Source organism: Gymnodraco acuticeps, unplaced genomic scaffold, assembly GCF_902827175.1.
Source record: "Gymnodraco acuticeps unplaced genomic scaffold, fGymAcu1.1, whole genome shotgun sequence".
Taxonomy (NCBI): domain Eukaryota; kingdom Metazoa; phylum Chordata; class Actinopteri; order Perciformes; family Bathydraconidae; genus Gymnodraco; species Gymnodraco acuticeps.
In genome coordinates, this window is record NW_022992014.1 from 106,211 (window position 1) to 121,490 (window position 15,280).

Consider the following 15,280-nt stretch of genomic DNA (forward strand, 5'->3'; position numbering starts at 1 on the left):
ACTGAAGACATCAAAACTGTAAAAGAACACATATGTAATTATCTAGTAACATTTTCAAATCCAGAATTTGATTTATATGTTGCTGGCTACTGCAGAATGCTGTGGTAGCCATGCTGGTTAAGTGAGCCTTGAATTCTGAATAAATCACCAACAGTGACCCCAGCAAAAATGTTGCGATAGGGGGGGGGGGGGGTCATATTTTAGTAACACTTTATAATAAGGTACACAAATTAACCATTAACTAGTTGTTAATTAACATGCATATTAGCAGTATATTGTCACTAATGCCTTATTCTACATGACCATATTCTACAAGTAATAAGCCATTAGTTGAGAGGTTTTCCTCAATAACAAAATGTTAATCAGCGTGAAAAAATGGTGTTGCTAATGCTAAAGAATTGCTTAATTTATACATTGTTGATGAAAATAGTTTCCAGAAAGTTATTCCACCACAAGCAATTGAAATAATGCTTTTATAATTCTGATTTAACTTATTTTATAGGTGTTCAGAGACTTAAACTGTTGGAAAAACACACTTTTTGTTGTTTAATACCTAATTGTGTGCTGGAATCCTTCAATGGGAACAAACCAGGCCAAACACACTGAGTTAAACATTAAAATTTGAGTGACACAATTCATCCAGCAGTCAGCAGCCCTAAACAAGGGAATGACATGGATATAATGTGTTGAAAAACACAACAAATATGCAGAGATGTGCGTCTGTTTCTAAGGCCTTTTTTATTTTGGTACATTCTGATAATTTAAATAAAAGAGAACAGGATCAAACTGAAAAGATTGTAAATATTTTCTAGATACATTCATCATTGGTTCTTTTAGACCAGAACAGACTGCTAACTCAAAAGAAACTATCAAAACATCCCAATCAAAGTTTAGAGTCACAACATTTGATTAACCAAAACTACTCGGCATATTAATGAACAATGAAACTAAATGCCTTCAATGCAGCTAAACGAGGCTAGCAGTTTAATCCTGGACATATATTATTTTATAAAAGGAATAACAAGACTATTAGAAAACCATGGTTGAAACATAGCATAGTAGAACAATGATTTGAAGGACATCGGGAGAAACAGCATCTCTGAGGCCTTGTTTTGGCATAGTGTGAACGCTGGTTAGAACATAAAAAGATTTAGGAAAATACATGATGGGTTAGGGAGAAAAGAGCATCTCCTCACACCAGTAAGGTTTCTCTCCAGTGTGAACAAGTTGATGTGTTTTGAGAGCACCTGATGTCGTGAACGTTTGCCCACACTCTTCACAGCTGTAAGGTTCCTCTCCTGTGTGAATACGTTGATGTGTTTTGAGATGATGTGATCTGGCAAAAGTTTTCCCACACTCTTCACAGCTGTACGGTTTATCTCCTGTGTGAATACGGTGATGTGTTTTGAGATCACCTGATGTCGTGAACGTTTGCCCACACTCTTCACAGCTGTAAGGTTCCTCTCCTGTGTGAATACGTTGATGTGTTTTGAGATGATGTGATCTGGCAAAAGTTTTCCCACACTCTTCACAGCTGTACGGTTTATCTCCTGTGTGAATACGGTGATGTGTTTTGAGATCACCTGATGTGGTGAAAGTTTTCCCACACTCTTCACAGCTGTATGGTTTTTCTCCAGTGTGAATACGGTGATGTCTTTTGAGATGATTTGATCCAGTGAATGTTTTCCCACACTCTTCACAGCTGTACGGTTTCTCTCCCGTGTGAATACGGTGATGTCTTTTGAGATCACCTGAGCTAGTGAACGTTTTCCCACACTGTTCACAACTGTACGGTTTTTCTCCAGTGTGAATACGCAGGTGGCGCTTTAAATCTCCAGATGTTGTAAAGGATTTGTCACATTGCTGACAGCTGTGACATCTCTCTCTTCCTTTCGCCTTCTAAAACAGACGGACAGAAAAAGAGAGAAAGTCAATCTAAAAAGCATGAATACATATAGAGTCAACAATAAAAACTCACTTAATACTTAAAGGTGGGGTAGGTAATTTTGGAGAAACCAGCTCGAATCCGCTAGAATTTGAAAATACACAGCCGGAAGAAATCTTCTACTTCCTTACAGAGCCCCTCCTCCAACACACACGAACGTGCACATGACAAATGAGGGCACAAGATAAGTTTGTGCACAGATGGAAGGCTGACAGGCAGGTAGGCCATCCAGTTATTTTAGCCGGGCCGGCTCAGATGATTGGTCGTGCTTTTTACAGTACTACGGCTTCCACAGATGACATTTTTTTATGGATTTGTTGTCAAAGCACTTAAGATATTCATTGCTATCGGGATGTTAAGAGCATTCCATGGAATATAACAAAAAATGTATCTCGAGCCGGTTTCTCAAATGTACCTGCCCCACCTTTAATTCATATACAGTAAACAAAATACTACTTGTACTAACTGTTTGTATTTATTATATTTGTATTATATTTGATACAGTAATACGGCAACATTCTAACCACAGTATATACCAGAGGTGGGGGACTCGAGTCGCATATTTTTAGACTTGAGACTTGATTAACATTGATAAAAGACTTGACACTTGACTTGACTTTGACTTGGTATTCATGACTTGAGACGGATTACTTGAAAGGACTTTACTTTTCAAAATACAATATTTGCATTTGTATTGTACGAAGCCCCTAAAGGACAATGGGAAAAAAGTGCACACATTATTTGAGATATATTTCAAACTAGGACTTAATCTTAGGGACATTTCAGCCAGGGGTGTAGAGATATTTGTTTAAACACCGGATTGGCAAAACAAGAGAGTCTGTGAACCAGAGGAGGGAGTAAGTACTACATGTGCAAGTCATGAGCAAGTCTCAAGTCTTGACCTACAAGTATCAAGCAAGTCCCAAGTCACTGTGATGAGAGTCAAGCAAGTCAAGTCATTGCTCAGGTCAAGCAAGTCAAGTCAAGTCATACAACATTCTGATGAATAAGCCCAGTTTCTGCATTTAAATCAGTTAAAAGACAGTGGTTATGAAAATGGATTCAACCCACACTATGATCTTCATTACATCCACAGTTAATCATTTGAAATATAATTTAGACCGATGACAATCATATTAGATTCATATTAACCCTAGAACTGCAGACAATATAGCTAGGACTCAAAAAGTCTGTTCAAAAAGGCAGAATTCCAGATAAGAAAATCATATATGGCATTTACATATTTAATTTAAATGTCTGTTAACACTAGAACCGCCAACAGCGTCAGCACCTACATAGATATCATTTTCAAATCATTTAATTTGTTCCTCTTCATAATTTCCTTATAAACTAAGTAGAACGATTTAAAACTTAATTAGGTTAATTTTGAAATTGCTTCAGTTTATCATCATAACAGATCAAAACAATTCAGATTCATTTTACAATAAATCAAAGAATTATGCACTTCTACAAACAAACTACTAAAAGTAGATGAACTACATCAAGGGTGCCCACACTTTTTTGGCTGGTGAGCTACTTTTGAAATGACCAGCTCACCGAGGTCTACCAACCAAAAATAAAATCCCAAATGGCAAAGGTTGCTGAATAACACGTTTTATTTATACATGGGATAACTACAATAGGGCTGCAACAAACGACTAATTTGATAATCGATTAATCTATCGATTAATGAAATGATTAATCGACTATTCAGACTATTACTGTATGCCTTGCACAATTTCTCAAACGCTCTTGTTTAGCCATCAACTTTTAGATTTAGCTTGAGGTTGTTTTAGGCATGTGGAAACTAACAATGAAGACAATAAAGATGAACACTTGATTCAAAAATACATATATTATTAAATTAACTTAACAAATTGTGAACAAAATTAACATTGCTTTTTATTTAAATTAAATAAATAATATTTTCACATCAAAAGAAACAACAATGTTTTAACAAATCGTATTAAATAATCTGATGACAGAACTGTAAACAGAATAGCTGAAACTTTAACAAAATAAAGAGTAACTCAGTTACCTCTAATCATTAACCCATGTTTGTATAATTGTGTTAACTCCGTGTGTTGCTGCTAGCATACATAATTCCTCCGTCTGAATGTGGTGCACTTTTGCTAAATGTTTATACAAATTGCTCGTGTTACCGCCCTCACATGCTAAACACTCTTGGCAACGAGCATTGTCCGCCTCAAGACGGGTAACATTTAACCACACCTTGGAGCTCTTCTCTCCGCCATCCCCACCTGCATGAAGCAGCCGAGTGTGTGTAAACTGCCCCGCCCCCCTCACACACGGGGGAGAGAGATCTCGTCTGGATTGGAAAGGTCGAAAATACACCGACCATAGACGCATTTTTTTGTTTTTTTGCATATTAGAAACGAGTTGGCAACACTAAGACTGCGAGATAATGTTTGTGTAGTAGTAGTAGTGTGTATACATGACCTTTCTCAACTCACTACTCGGAGGGAAGTCGCTGTCATATGCCTTGTGAACACTCCGATAATGCCTCTCCACGTTACCTTTCTTTGACAGAGCGACGCTTGCTTTACAAATAAGGCAAATAACCTTTGAATGTGACATCACAACAAAATATTCTTCCTCCTATTCTGGGTGGAAGTGGTTTGTCTTTAGCTTCTTGCTCGGTCCTGCACTCATTTTGTTGTTTGTCTCTTTAACTTAATTTGAGTTTTCCCGGCACTTGACTGATTTTGTATCGCTTTGCATTCTGGGTTAACAGACTGGAAAGCGATAGGTCGCTTTTTAACCTGCAGGTCTCCCTTGAAAAAGAGATCATTGATCTCAATGGGATTTTATCTGGATAAATAAAGGTTTTGAATTGAATTGAATAATATTTTTTTTTAAATCTTCCCGGGGGAGCATGCCCCCCGACCCTCCTAGAGGAGGTTAGGTCCACACACCTATAAAAATAGCACTTTACCGCTGCTTACGTATGGCGTATGGTATAGCGTGAGCTGATTATCGAGCCTTCATTGTAACAGTCGCGGATATACTGGCTATGTGCGTGGGCATTATTGCAGTACAAAGTTCAACTGTAGCGACCGGTACATTAATTGGAAACCCTAAATGTTTGAGCAGCCTCTATGAAACGTCAAGCTACTCCACAGCACCCCCAAAAGAAAATCTCTGGCGCCGCGACTGAGCCTGCAACCCCGTTTTGAAGAAATGTGCAGTGCCAAACAGGCTCATTGCAGCCACCTGTGATAAGACACACTTTCTTTGCCAAATATCAGCATTTTCTTTCTTTTCATTTTTTTTCACAGATTGCAAAGTGGCAAAGTATTATAACTAGGGCCGGGACTTTAACGCGTTAATTAAGATTAATTAATTACACAAAAATTAACGCGTTAAAAAAAATAACGCATTTTAATCGCACTTATTTTTGCACCGCGGAACGTTTCTCACTGGATGAGTTTCAGGCGTACCGATTATACTGGAGCACCAACTAACGTTCATGACTTCAGACAACAACAAACCACAGTGAACAACAGTGGGAAATGTTGTTTTAAAAAACGGACGGATGGAAGCGTCGATAAGAGCACGGTTGTGTGCAAATTATGCAAAAAGGAATTCGCATATCACCGCAGCACACCAAGCCTCAAGTATCACCTCAATGCAAAACATATAGCAGCTAGCGTGGACGTTAGCCTCTTTTATCGCGTTCACACCAAAAAGAGCCGGTACTAAAATTAGTTCATGAGAACCTTTTTACCCCCACGAAAGTCCCTGCTAGAGAGCAGAGAGCTGCTAGAGAGCAGGGACTTTCGTACGGCTCTCTTGTGAGAAAAGAGCTATATTTCTGATTGGCTGGGCGGATTGCAAACCACGCCCCGTAAAACTCCCAAAAAGTTTTGTGAAGCCGCCATTTTATTATCCTCGCATTAGCATTATTAGCATTAGCATTAGCCCAGCGCAGAAACGCAGAGAGACTAACTTATGGCAACACAAAATAAAACATGGGAGCGGTGGAGATGAGGAGGTGTCGGCGTTCTAGCGATTTACTCGGAAGGCTTCAGTAGAAGCTGCTGGGAGTCCCAGCAGCTTCTACTGAAGCCAGTCCCCAACTCCGGGGACTTCCGGCCGGGGACTTTGGGCGGCAGTATACGCCGTGAAGTGGTTTGCGGCCTGCCAGTAAACCCAAAGCAGAAGAAGAAGAAGTGACGTCAGCGGCTTCATTTGCCTAATCCTCCCCCAGGTTCAAAGAGTTCTCATGAACCTTTGTGGGAAAAGTACTGCGGTGTGACTGCGCCTAATGGTATACTAAAATCCATGTAAAAAAAATTGCTTCTCACTGTTCTCAGGTCAAATATTTATATGTGATTAAAAATGCGATTAATTTCGATTAATTAATTACAAAGCCTCTAATTAATTAGATTAATTTTTTTAATCGAGTCCCAGCCCTAATTATAACTTATTGTTCTAGCAAAGGGATTGCAAAATTGTATTATGTATTTATTTTTTTGAGCACAGACTTATGGAGCATTGTTTTATTATCAATGTCTGCCAAGTGATATTTTAATATAATGAAAATAATAATAATTTTAAAAAGGAATGCTCACGTTCATAATGATGTATTTTAATAAATGTTAACTTGGCCCATTTATGCCTTCTTGAGGCTCCGCCTCTAGATGGGCGGGCACAAACAGGACGACACTCCCAGTACCTGCCAGAGGACAGCAAGGCAGGGAGCACAGACAGGCAGAAGGGGGGAGGGGTCGTCACAACATGTTCTTTTGTTTTGTTTTATTGTTCTGTCTTTTTATTTATTTAAGTATTCCAGTTATGTATGTTGCATGTTTTAATTTGATTGTATTTACTTGTTTAAATGAAATTTATTTTAGGTTCACTTAGAAAATCTGTCCAGGGACAGGGCTAACTCTGGCACATTTACAGGAATGTTAATTAATGTGCACTGTCCCTTTTAAACAAATGAATAAATAAATAAAAATAAGTGTATGCTCCTCCTAGTCTAGTCTAGGTCTAGTGGTTTTAGATCAGGACCTGGTCTAATGTGGTCTACATGTGAAAAAAGCACTGAAATCTCACTTTTTGTATTTTCACAAATAGAATAAAGGTTTCACAAATCTCAAACTGTGTTATAAAGAATCTTTAGACCCTCTGGGATAATCCAGTCCAGATTTGATGAGTCTAGGTCTAGTGGTTTCAGATCAGGACCTGGTCTAATGTGGTCTAGATTTTTTTTTTTAAAGCAGCAAAATCTCTCTTGTTTGTATTTTCACAAATAGAATTAAGGTTTCACAAATCTCAAACTGTGTTATAAAGAATCTTTAGCCTCCGTGGGATAATCCAGTCCAGATTTGATGAGTGTAGATCTAGTGGTTTTAGATCAGGACCTGGTCTAATGTGGTCTACATGTAAAAAAAAGCACTGAAATCTCCCTTGTTTGTATTTTCACAAATAGAATAAAGGTTTCACAAATCTCAAACTGGGTTATAAAGAATCTTTAGACTCTCTGGGATAATCCAGTCCAAATAAATCGGCTATGCAGCGATTTAAGAGGTTCAAACACGGAGGATTGTTCGCTCAGCGCTGTAAATTAAATGTCCCTTAACTGCCGAATCGGATGCTCTGAATCGGAAGCCAACTTCAGCGTCATTTCTACAAGCCAGGTGCTCAATTGCTTTGTGTTGGGGAAATGTTGGTTGCCCCTCCCTGGGCCACAGGTTAAACAATTTAAATTTGAGTCTGGCTCTTGAGAAACTCACACATATACTAAGGAAGAAAGCTTCTGAATTTTTACACCATTTGGGAATTGTTTTTGGAATTTATAAAAAGTGGGGACATTGCAGAAGCGATGGAAGATTAAAGTGAACTAATCTACTGTGAGGAAAGGTTGAATTTGGTTAATCTATTTGGAGAATTGTAAGCTGTACTCTGCTCTGTTAGTGGATCTGCTTTTATTGTATTTTTGTTGAAGTTGCTAATGTAATTATATTATTGGTCTGTATTTTAAACTGATTGATGATTCTAGTATCTGCACACTTTAAAAAAATTGCATTATTTTGTAATCTGCCATATGTCTAATGTTGGGGAATGTTCGGTTGTGTTTGTGTAATTTCATAAATGTAAAAGATCAATAAATAAATGTTTAAATTTTTTTTTTTAAATACAGCAACGTTCTAATCAGAGTAAGTAGTAACGTTCTAACCCATATCTAACCATATTGTGCATTACTATTGTATTTTCTAAACAGGTTGTGATCTTTAATTTGGGGATAACAATGTAAGGAATATATTGTGATGAAGTGCACACTGACCTGAGCTCCAGGGGTCTTTTTGTTCTCCTCCATGCTGCTCTCAGTGCTCCTTCTCCGGCTGTGTCTCTGAAATAATCAACACAACTACAGCTGACACAAAACAAGACAACTCAATACAACCAACAGACACAACAAGACAAATCTAGAGCTACGTCTTTGGTTGATAGCAAAGGTTGAGAAGTAACTAAGTACATTTACTCAAGTACTATACTTAAGTACTATTTAGAGGTACTTGTACTTTACAATTGAAAAGGAATCTAACTTCGATACAACCAACGTTGATATCTAGGTCATCTTCGATACCGAACTCAGATGCTGATAAGGCTCCGGAAAACGGCCGTCCTATCTTTAGGACTAACCCCAGAATCTAAATGCAAGATCACCATAATCTGCTTAGGGGGGCAGCTAACAGCGTGGCCTCTAACACCAGCTGCCCGTCGTATCACTTATTTCAGGCACTAAAGCATCAGATGTGCGACCGCCAGGATAGCAAAACGGAGTGTGTAGTGCAGTAGGTGTTGTTGGGCTGGTAGAACCCAGAGCAGTATCTAAACTGCCCCTGGAGGAGAAACCCTGTGTGGTTGGGAGACTCCCTGGTAATTAGGGCCGCTTCAGGACCCACAATCTCTAACCCCCTCTTTTAACCAGTTATGCCAATTAAAACAATGAAAATGTAATATCAAACATAGCCAGAGTCAAATACTGATATCACAGCAGTGATATTACCACATCAGCAGAGCACATGTCATATTTCAGCATCAATCAATCAACCACAGTAACCAATATGAAACTACAGTTTAACCTTAGCAGGGTTTCTATTTCCCTTAAACAATTTAAAGTCCAAATTATCAACTACTGTCAGCCTTTTTCAAGGAAGGGTGTTCTTACCTTACTCTAAGACCAAGCAGATACCTTCAGAGACCAGGAATTGGGTCGAAATGTTTAAATGGTTTTTAACAAATATAGAGGATTTACAAGATCCAAAAAAATAACAAAAGTTTTACAAGGACACAAGGTCAAAGTACAAAAGCAACAGGTTCCCAAGTGAGCCCCCTAGAGCCCTAAAAAAGCCCAAGCCCAAATTCAAGCCTCAAAAAAGTCCCACCAAGCTCCCCCGTTTCTCTTCACTCATCTTTTATAGCCTCTTCCCTCCTCCCTCTCTACATCAGATGGTTTCCCCTTTTCTATCTTTGAGTGAGAAGGAGGTCACATAGGTTCAATTCTTACTCAGTGAATCAATTAAAAATGTAAAGTTAAAATTAAACAAATGAAGACTATAGTAATGATATGCAATTTTAACAAAAGGGAATATGAAATGTGTTATGAAAGCAAAACACATTTTCAATGTCATGTTTATAATTGAGATTTATTTTAACTTCAATTGAAAATATGCACATTTCATTTATTAACAGAAACAACCTGAACAAAAATGTCTCTAAGATGTGTTGCTCCTGGATACTGGACCGAAAATCATCAAGTCTGTACACAGTTCACTCTCATCCTGTGTGCATTGTTGTCCTCAATAGTTGTAACCGTTGTCAAGGTGTCAAAAACCACAATGCCTTCCTAGAATTGTGGTTTGAACTTTGATGCTTTGCTTGCACTTTCTAAAATGCATAATGTGCATAGGTTAAGAGTTCAGGATGTTCTGTCTAGTTGCACATGTCTGGTAAGACATTATTGAATACCTTTAGTTACCCCACACACGCACCTTGATAAAACACTGCCGTTAAACACACTAATCTCCCTTTAATCAATGCCTTTACTTATGTTTACCGATTAGCAACGTGGTGTAAAGGCTATGAACAAAGAACGGGAGGCCACAAAAACACGGTTTAACGGATGAAAACACGGATAAATCATCCTACAAGGATAAACTACCTGTTTGTATGTGTTTTAAAAGTCTCTTAAATACATTACATTCGGTGTAAAATCTGCGTCAACGTCTGTTAGCAACCTCTAGCTTCTGAGGACCGGAAGCTAGAAACGGACAGCCGCAATGCATCATGGGATTTTAGTTTTTCTTTTAAACATAAATTCACTGCCTCCCTGTGGTGTAAAACGGTATTCAAATAAATATGAATTACAACAATAATAATAATATATATAATAATAATAATAATATATAAATATGGGACTGGTAGGCGGATTTTAAACGTTGGGGAAAATGTTTTTGTTTGTAATCATACATTTGATTTCCATTATATAGGTTTTGATAGAATGATTGATCATGAAAGTGTTCTCAAAGCTGGTAAAGGTGCAGCTAGTTTGATTGCCTTTGTATACTGCAGGGTAGCTTGTGAATTTACTCCAGGTGGAACTAAAGTCTGATTTAAGTGTCCCTTAGTAAAAGTAGAAGTACTCAGATGTTGAACTTGAGTAAAAGTAGAAGTACCAGAGTGTAGGAATACTCTGTTACAGTAAAAGTCCTGCAATCAAAATGTTACTCAAGTAAAAGTAGAAAAGTATTATCATCAAAATATAGTATCGACAGTAAAAGTAGTCATTATGCAGATTGGTGCATTTCAGAATAATATATGTTTTATAATTATTGATATTAAAGTGTTATCAAAGCTGGAAAAGGTGCAGCTAGTTTTAATGAATTTGTATACTGCAGGGTAGCACACAAAAGTTTTGCCTCGGCCCGACGTCACGCCAAACCTGCCCCGAACCACTGAGATAAACTCGTCTGACTGATGAAGACAACCACTCTCTCTGAGCGAGAACAAAGAGGAGGAGAGAATATCTTTGTATGCAAATCAACCCTCCACCTTCACCGACACTGGGAAAAACACGCCTACACCAAAGGCAGCAGCTGACATGACTGTAGGAGAAGCAGCAGCTAACTGCTCGTTAGCTTATATCCTGCAGGGAACCCCACCTCAACACCTCAACACCTACACAGACACAGACACATGAATAACATATAGGAATCACAATGATATCAATTTACTGTGTGAGGTATCATCATCGAGAAATATGTGTTTATGTTATGTAGTGTCTCTACTTTAAAGAGTCCTCTCCTGCTGATGTTCAGGTGTATATCAGTATGTAGCGTCTCTACTTTAAAGAGTCCTCTCCTGCTGATGTTCAGGTGTATATCAGTATGTAGTGTCTCTACTTTAAAGAGTCCTCTCCTGCTGATGTTCAGGTGTATATCAGTATGTAGTGTCTCTACTTTAAAGAGTCCTCTCCTGCTGATGTTCAGGTGTATATCATGTAGTGTCTCTACTTTAAAGAGTCCTCTCCTGCTGATGTTCAGGTGTATATCATGTAGTGTCTCTACTTTAAAGAGTCCTCTCCTGCTGATGTTCAGGTGTATATCATGTAGTGTCTCTACTTTAAAGAGTCCTCTCCTGCTGATGTTCAGGTGTATATCATGTAGTGTCTCTACTTTAAAGAGTCCTCTCCTGCTGATGTTCAGGTGTATATCAGTAGGCTATGTAGTGTCTCTACTTTAAAGAGTCCTCTCCTGCTGATGTTCAGATGTATATCATGTAGTGTCTCTACTTTAAAGAGTCCTCTCCTGCTGATGTTCAGATATATATCATGTAGTGTCTCTACTTTAAAGAGTCCTCTCCTGCTGATGTTCAGATGTATATCATGTAGTGTCTCTACTTTAAAGAGTCCTCACCTGCTGATGTTCAGATATATATCATGTAGTGTCTCTACTTTAAAGAGTCCTCTCCTGCTGATGTTCAGGTGTATATCAGTATATAGTGTCTCTACTTTAAAGAGTCCTCTCCTGCTGATGTTCAGGTCTATATCAGTATGTAGTGTCTCTACTTTAAAGAGTCCTCTCCTGCTGATGTTCAGGTGTATATCAGTATGTAGTGTCTCTACTTTAAAGAGTCCTCTCCTGCTGATGTTCAGGTGTATATCAGTATGTAGTGTTCTCCTACTTTAAAGAGTCCTCTCCTGCTGATGTTCAGGTGTATATCAGTATGTAGTGTCTCTACTTTAAAGAGTCCTCTCCTGCTGATGTTCAGGTGTATATCAGTATGTAGTGTCTCTACTTTAAAGAGTCCTCTCCTGCTGATGTTCAGGTGTATATCAGTATGTAGTGTCTATACTTTAAAGAGTCCTCTCCTGCTGATGTTCAGGTGTATATCAGTATGAAGTGTCTATACTTTAAAGAGTCCTCTCCTGCTGATGTTCAGGTGTATATCAGTATGAAGTGTCTATACTTTAAAGAGTCCTCTCCTGCTGATGTTCAGGTGTATATCAGTATGTAGTGTCTCTACTTTAAAGAGTCCTCTCCTGCTGATGTTCAGGTGTATATCAGTATGAAGTGTCTATAATTTAAAGAGTCCTCTCCTGCTGATGTTCAGGTGTATAATGAATACTGATTCTTAAATCATGAGCTGCAGTCCTGCTCTCTTTGATAGGAAACAGTTGCACAAATGCAAACACACACACACAAAACAAAGCAGCATGAAACACAACAAGAGTTATATGAGGGAATTAAACCTACTTCACTACAATGAACTGGATTCTGATTTTAAAACTATCTACAGAGTTAGCAAAAGTGTTAACTTTAACGGTTAATGTTGCTGCAGTTTTACAGTAATGGCAGTGCTTTACGCCAGATTCCCGTGTTTTACTTACAGAACCGTGTGCAGTGTTTTCAGAAAGGGCCATGTGGAAGTGACATTTGGGTGCAGAGCTGAAAATGTGGTTAGAGTTTTGGAGCTATGGTTTCGCTGTTTTGAGTGCCAGTGTAGCAGGATGAGCAGTACATAGTGTTGTAAGGCATATTCTTTTTAGCCTATCACCGCCAAGGGGCACCCTATAAAGGGGCAGAGAGCGGCCTCTTGTTCGCTGGTGCCCAGACCTACCCACTTCCGTTCTTGCCGTGTTTTGCTTCCGCCACTGGCGTAGGTATGTTGTAGGAGAATATCTGGCTTCAGGTAAAGTTTCGCAATTCTCTATCATACTTACGTGTAGTGATGGCGAGATGAAGCCTTATGAAGCTTTGAAGCTTTCCAGCCAATTGGTTCGCAAAAGGGTTCATCTCATGAGGCTTCATCATGGGCTTCATTTGAACACAAACCCCCCTGTTGGTCAAAGTGTGTAAAACAGGCAGGTTGGACATCTCAACAGTGTGTGCTCTATCTCATACCGAGGTCCCAATGAGTAAAGCCTTAGAATACATCGAAACAACGAACATAACATCATATTTTCATGTTAACAATATTGTATTTATTCCAGTTTAATGATTGTGATTGAAAAGCCGAAGGAGGCTGGTGTCATAGTCTTAGGCGCATTCACACCGCAGTACTTTTCCCACAAAGGTTCATGAGAACTTAGTTCATGAGAACTCTTTAGTTCTCATGAACTAAGTACAGATCGCGTTCACACCGGAATAAGTCCCTGGGGGAGGATTAGGTAAATGAAGCCGCTGACGTCACTTCTTCTTCTTCTGCTTTGGGTTTACTGGCAGGCCGCAAACCACTTCACGGCGTATACTGCCGCCCAAAGTCCCCGGCCGGAAGTCCCCGGAGTTGGGGACTGGCTTCAGTAGAAGCTGCTGGGACTCCCAGCAGCTTCTACTGAAGCCTTCCGAGTAAGTCGCCAGAACGCCGACACCTCCTCATCTCCACCACTCCCATGTTTTATGTTGTGTTGCCATAAGTTAGTCTCTCTGCGTTTCTGCGCTGGGCTAATGCTAATGCTAATAACGCTAATGCGAGGATAAGAAAATGGCGGCTTCACAAAACTTTTTGGGAGTTTTACGGGGCGTGGTTTGCAATCCGCCCAGCCAATCAGAAATATAGCTCTTTTCTCACAAGAGAGCCGCTCGAAAGTCCCTGCTCTCTAGCAGGGACTTTCGTGGGGGTAAAAAGGTTCTCATGAACTAATTTTAGTACCGGCTCTTTTTGGTGTGAACGCGACAAAAGAGTTCTCATGAACTAAGTTCTCATGAACCTTTGTGGGAAAAGTACTGCGGTGTGAATGCGCCTATTGTTAACTGACTACAAGGGGAGTTGTCATATACGTTACGGCATGTTTACGACAGTTACAGTAAGTGGGGGTGGCGGGAGAACCACCGGAGGGAGCAATAAAGCGTCCTGTTAAATAACCAACTGTTCCGTTGTCTGTTAATATCCAAGATATTACAGCTGGTAAACATTGCAAAGAGGGATTTGTATTCCTTAATAATATTCATAAACTTAACCATGTTGGAGCCTGAGAAAGGCTAAACCATATCAAAGAATACATTTATTAACTACATTATCTCATTTAGCTGTAGCTTTTATAAACAACAACAAATACGTATTGTTCAGTCGTTGAGGTCATGAGTCAACTGCTTTCCAGCTGAGCCACAGTACAGACACTAAAGCTCCCTGAAAACACTGCAACATATGTATTCCTGTATTTATTGATGTTTTTATTCCTACATTTATTTATGCTTGTATCTATTTATTATGACATGTTTCGACCTCTATAAGTGAGGGTCTGAGCTCTCTTGATTTCATCGTGTCGCCGGGTACAGGAGGGGTAATATGGTTCTTATTATTCATCCATGGGTATTATGAGCGTTGTGGTTCAACGGTTCAACCGATCTGAATCGCTTCGTGAAGCAGTCACGTGGTATCGACAGGCAGCGAGGCTTCGTTTGTCATCGATGACGTCACTGGCCCAAAACGATACAAGCCTTGATACATGCTTCACAAAAAGCTTCGGGGATTACTCGACACACGCTCCGAAGCCTCGGCGCAATACGTAACATCACTACTTACGTGTAGTCACGTTTTGTTTTGTATAGCAGAGGGTCTTCCTGGCGATGCCCGTCAAGTAGCCCATAGAGAGCATGAAGGGCTGCAGGGGTACAGTGCTATTTTTTATAAGTGGGGGATGGACCGAACATCCTTTAGGGGGGTCGTCGCCTCCTCTCGGGGGGTCCGGGGGCATGCTCTCCCGGGAAGATTTTTTTTAAAATATTGAAGTTGAAAGCATCAATCTGGTGCACTTTGAGAGCAACATTAACCCTACCTTAATAACACATTAAAGCGGACAAA

At 39.4% G+C, this 15,280-nt stretch overlaps 1 protein-coding gene across 1 annotated transcript; it reads right to left on the reverse strand.

The window, feature by feature from the left end:
* Positions 1-719: 719 nt before the first annotated feature.
* Positions 720-13,209, reverse strand: LOC117536519 (zinc finger protein 723-like). The gene is made up of 3 exons (XM_034201427.1): positions 13,200-13,209; positions 8,259-8,324; positions 720-1,899 (listed from the first exon to the last, which is right to left on the reverse strand). Exons 2-3 carry the CDS (start codon positions 8,289-8,291, stop codon positions 1,171-1,173), a joined length of 762 nt encoding a protein of 253 aa, XP_034057318.1. The 5' UTR covers positions 8,292-8,324; positions 13,200-13,209; the 3' UTR covers positions 720-1,170.
* Positions 13,210-15,280: the final 2,071 nt, after the last annotated feature.

Coding starts and splice junctions, on each gene's coding strand:
- LOC117536519 (XM_034201427.1), bottom strand. CDS start 8,291: ATGGAGGAGAACAAAAAGACCCCTGGAGCTCAG. Junction 1,900..8,258: donor AAAAGACCCCTGGAGCTCAG/GTCAGTGTGCAC, acceptor CGTCTGTTTTAG/AAGGCGAAAGGAAGAGAGAG.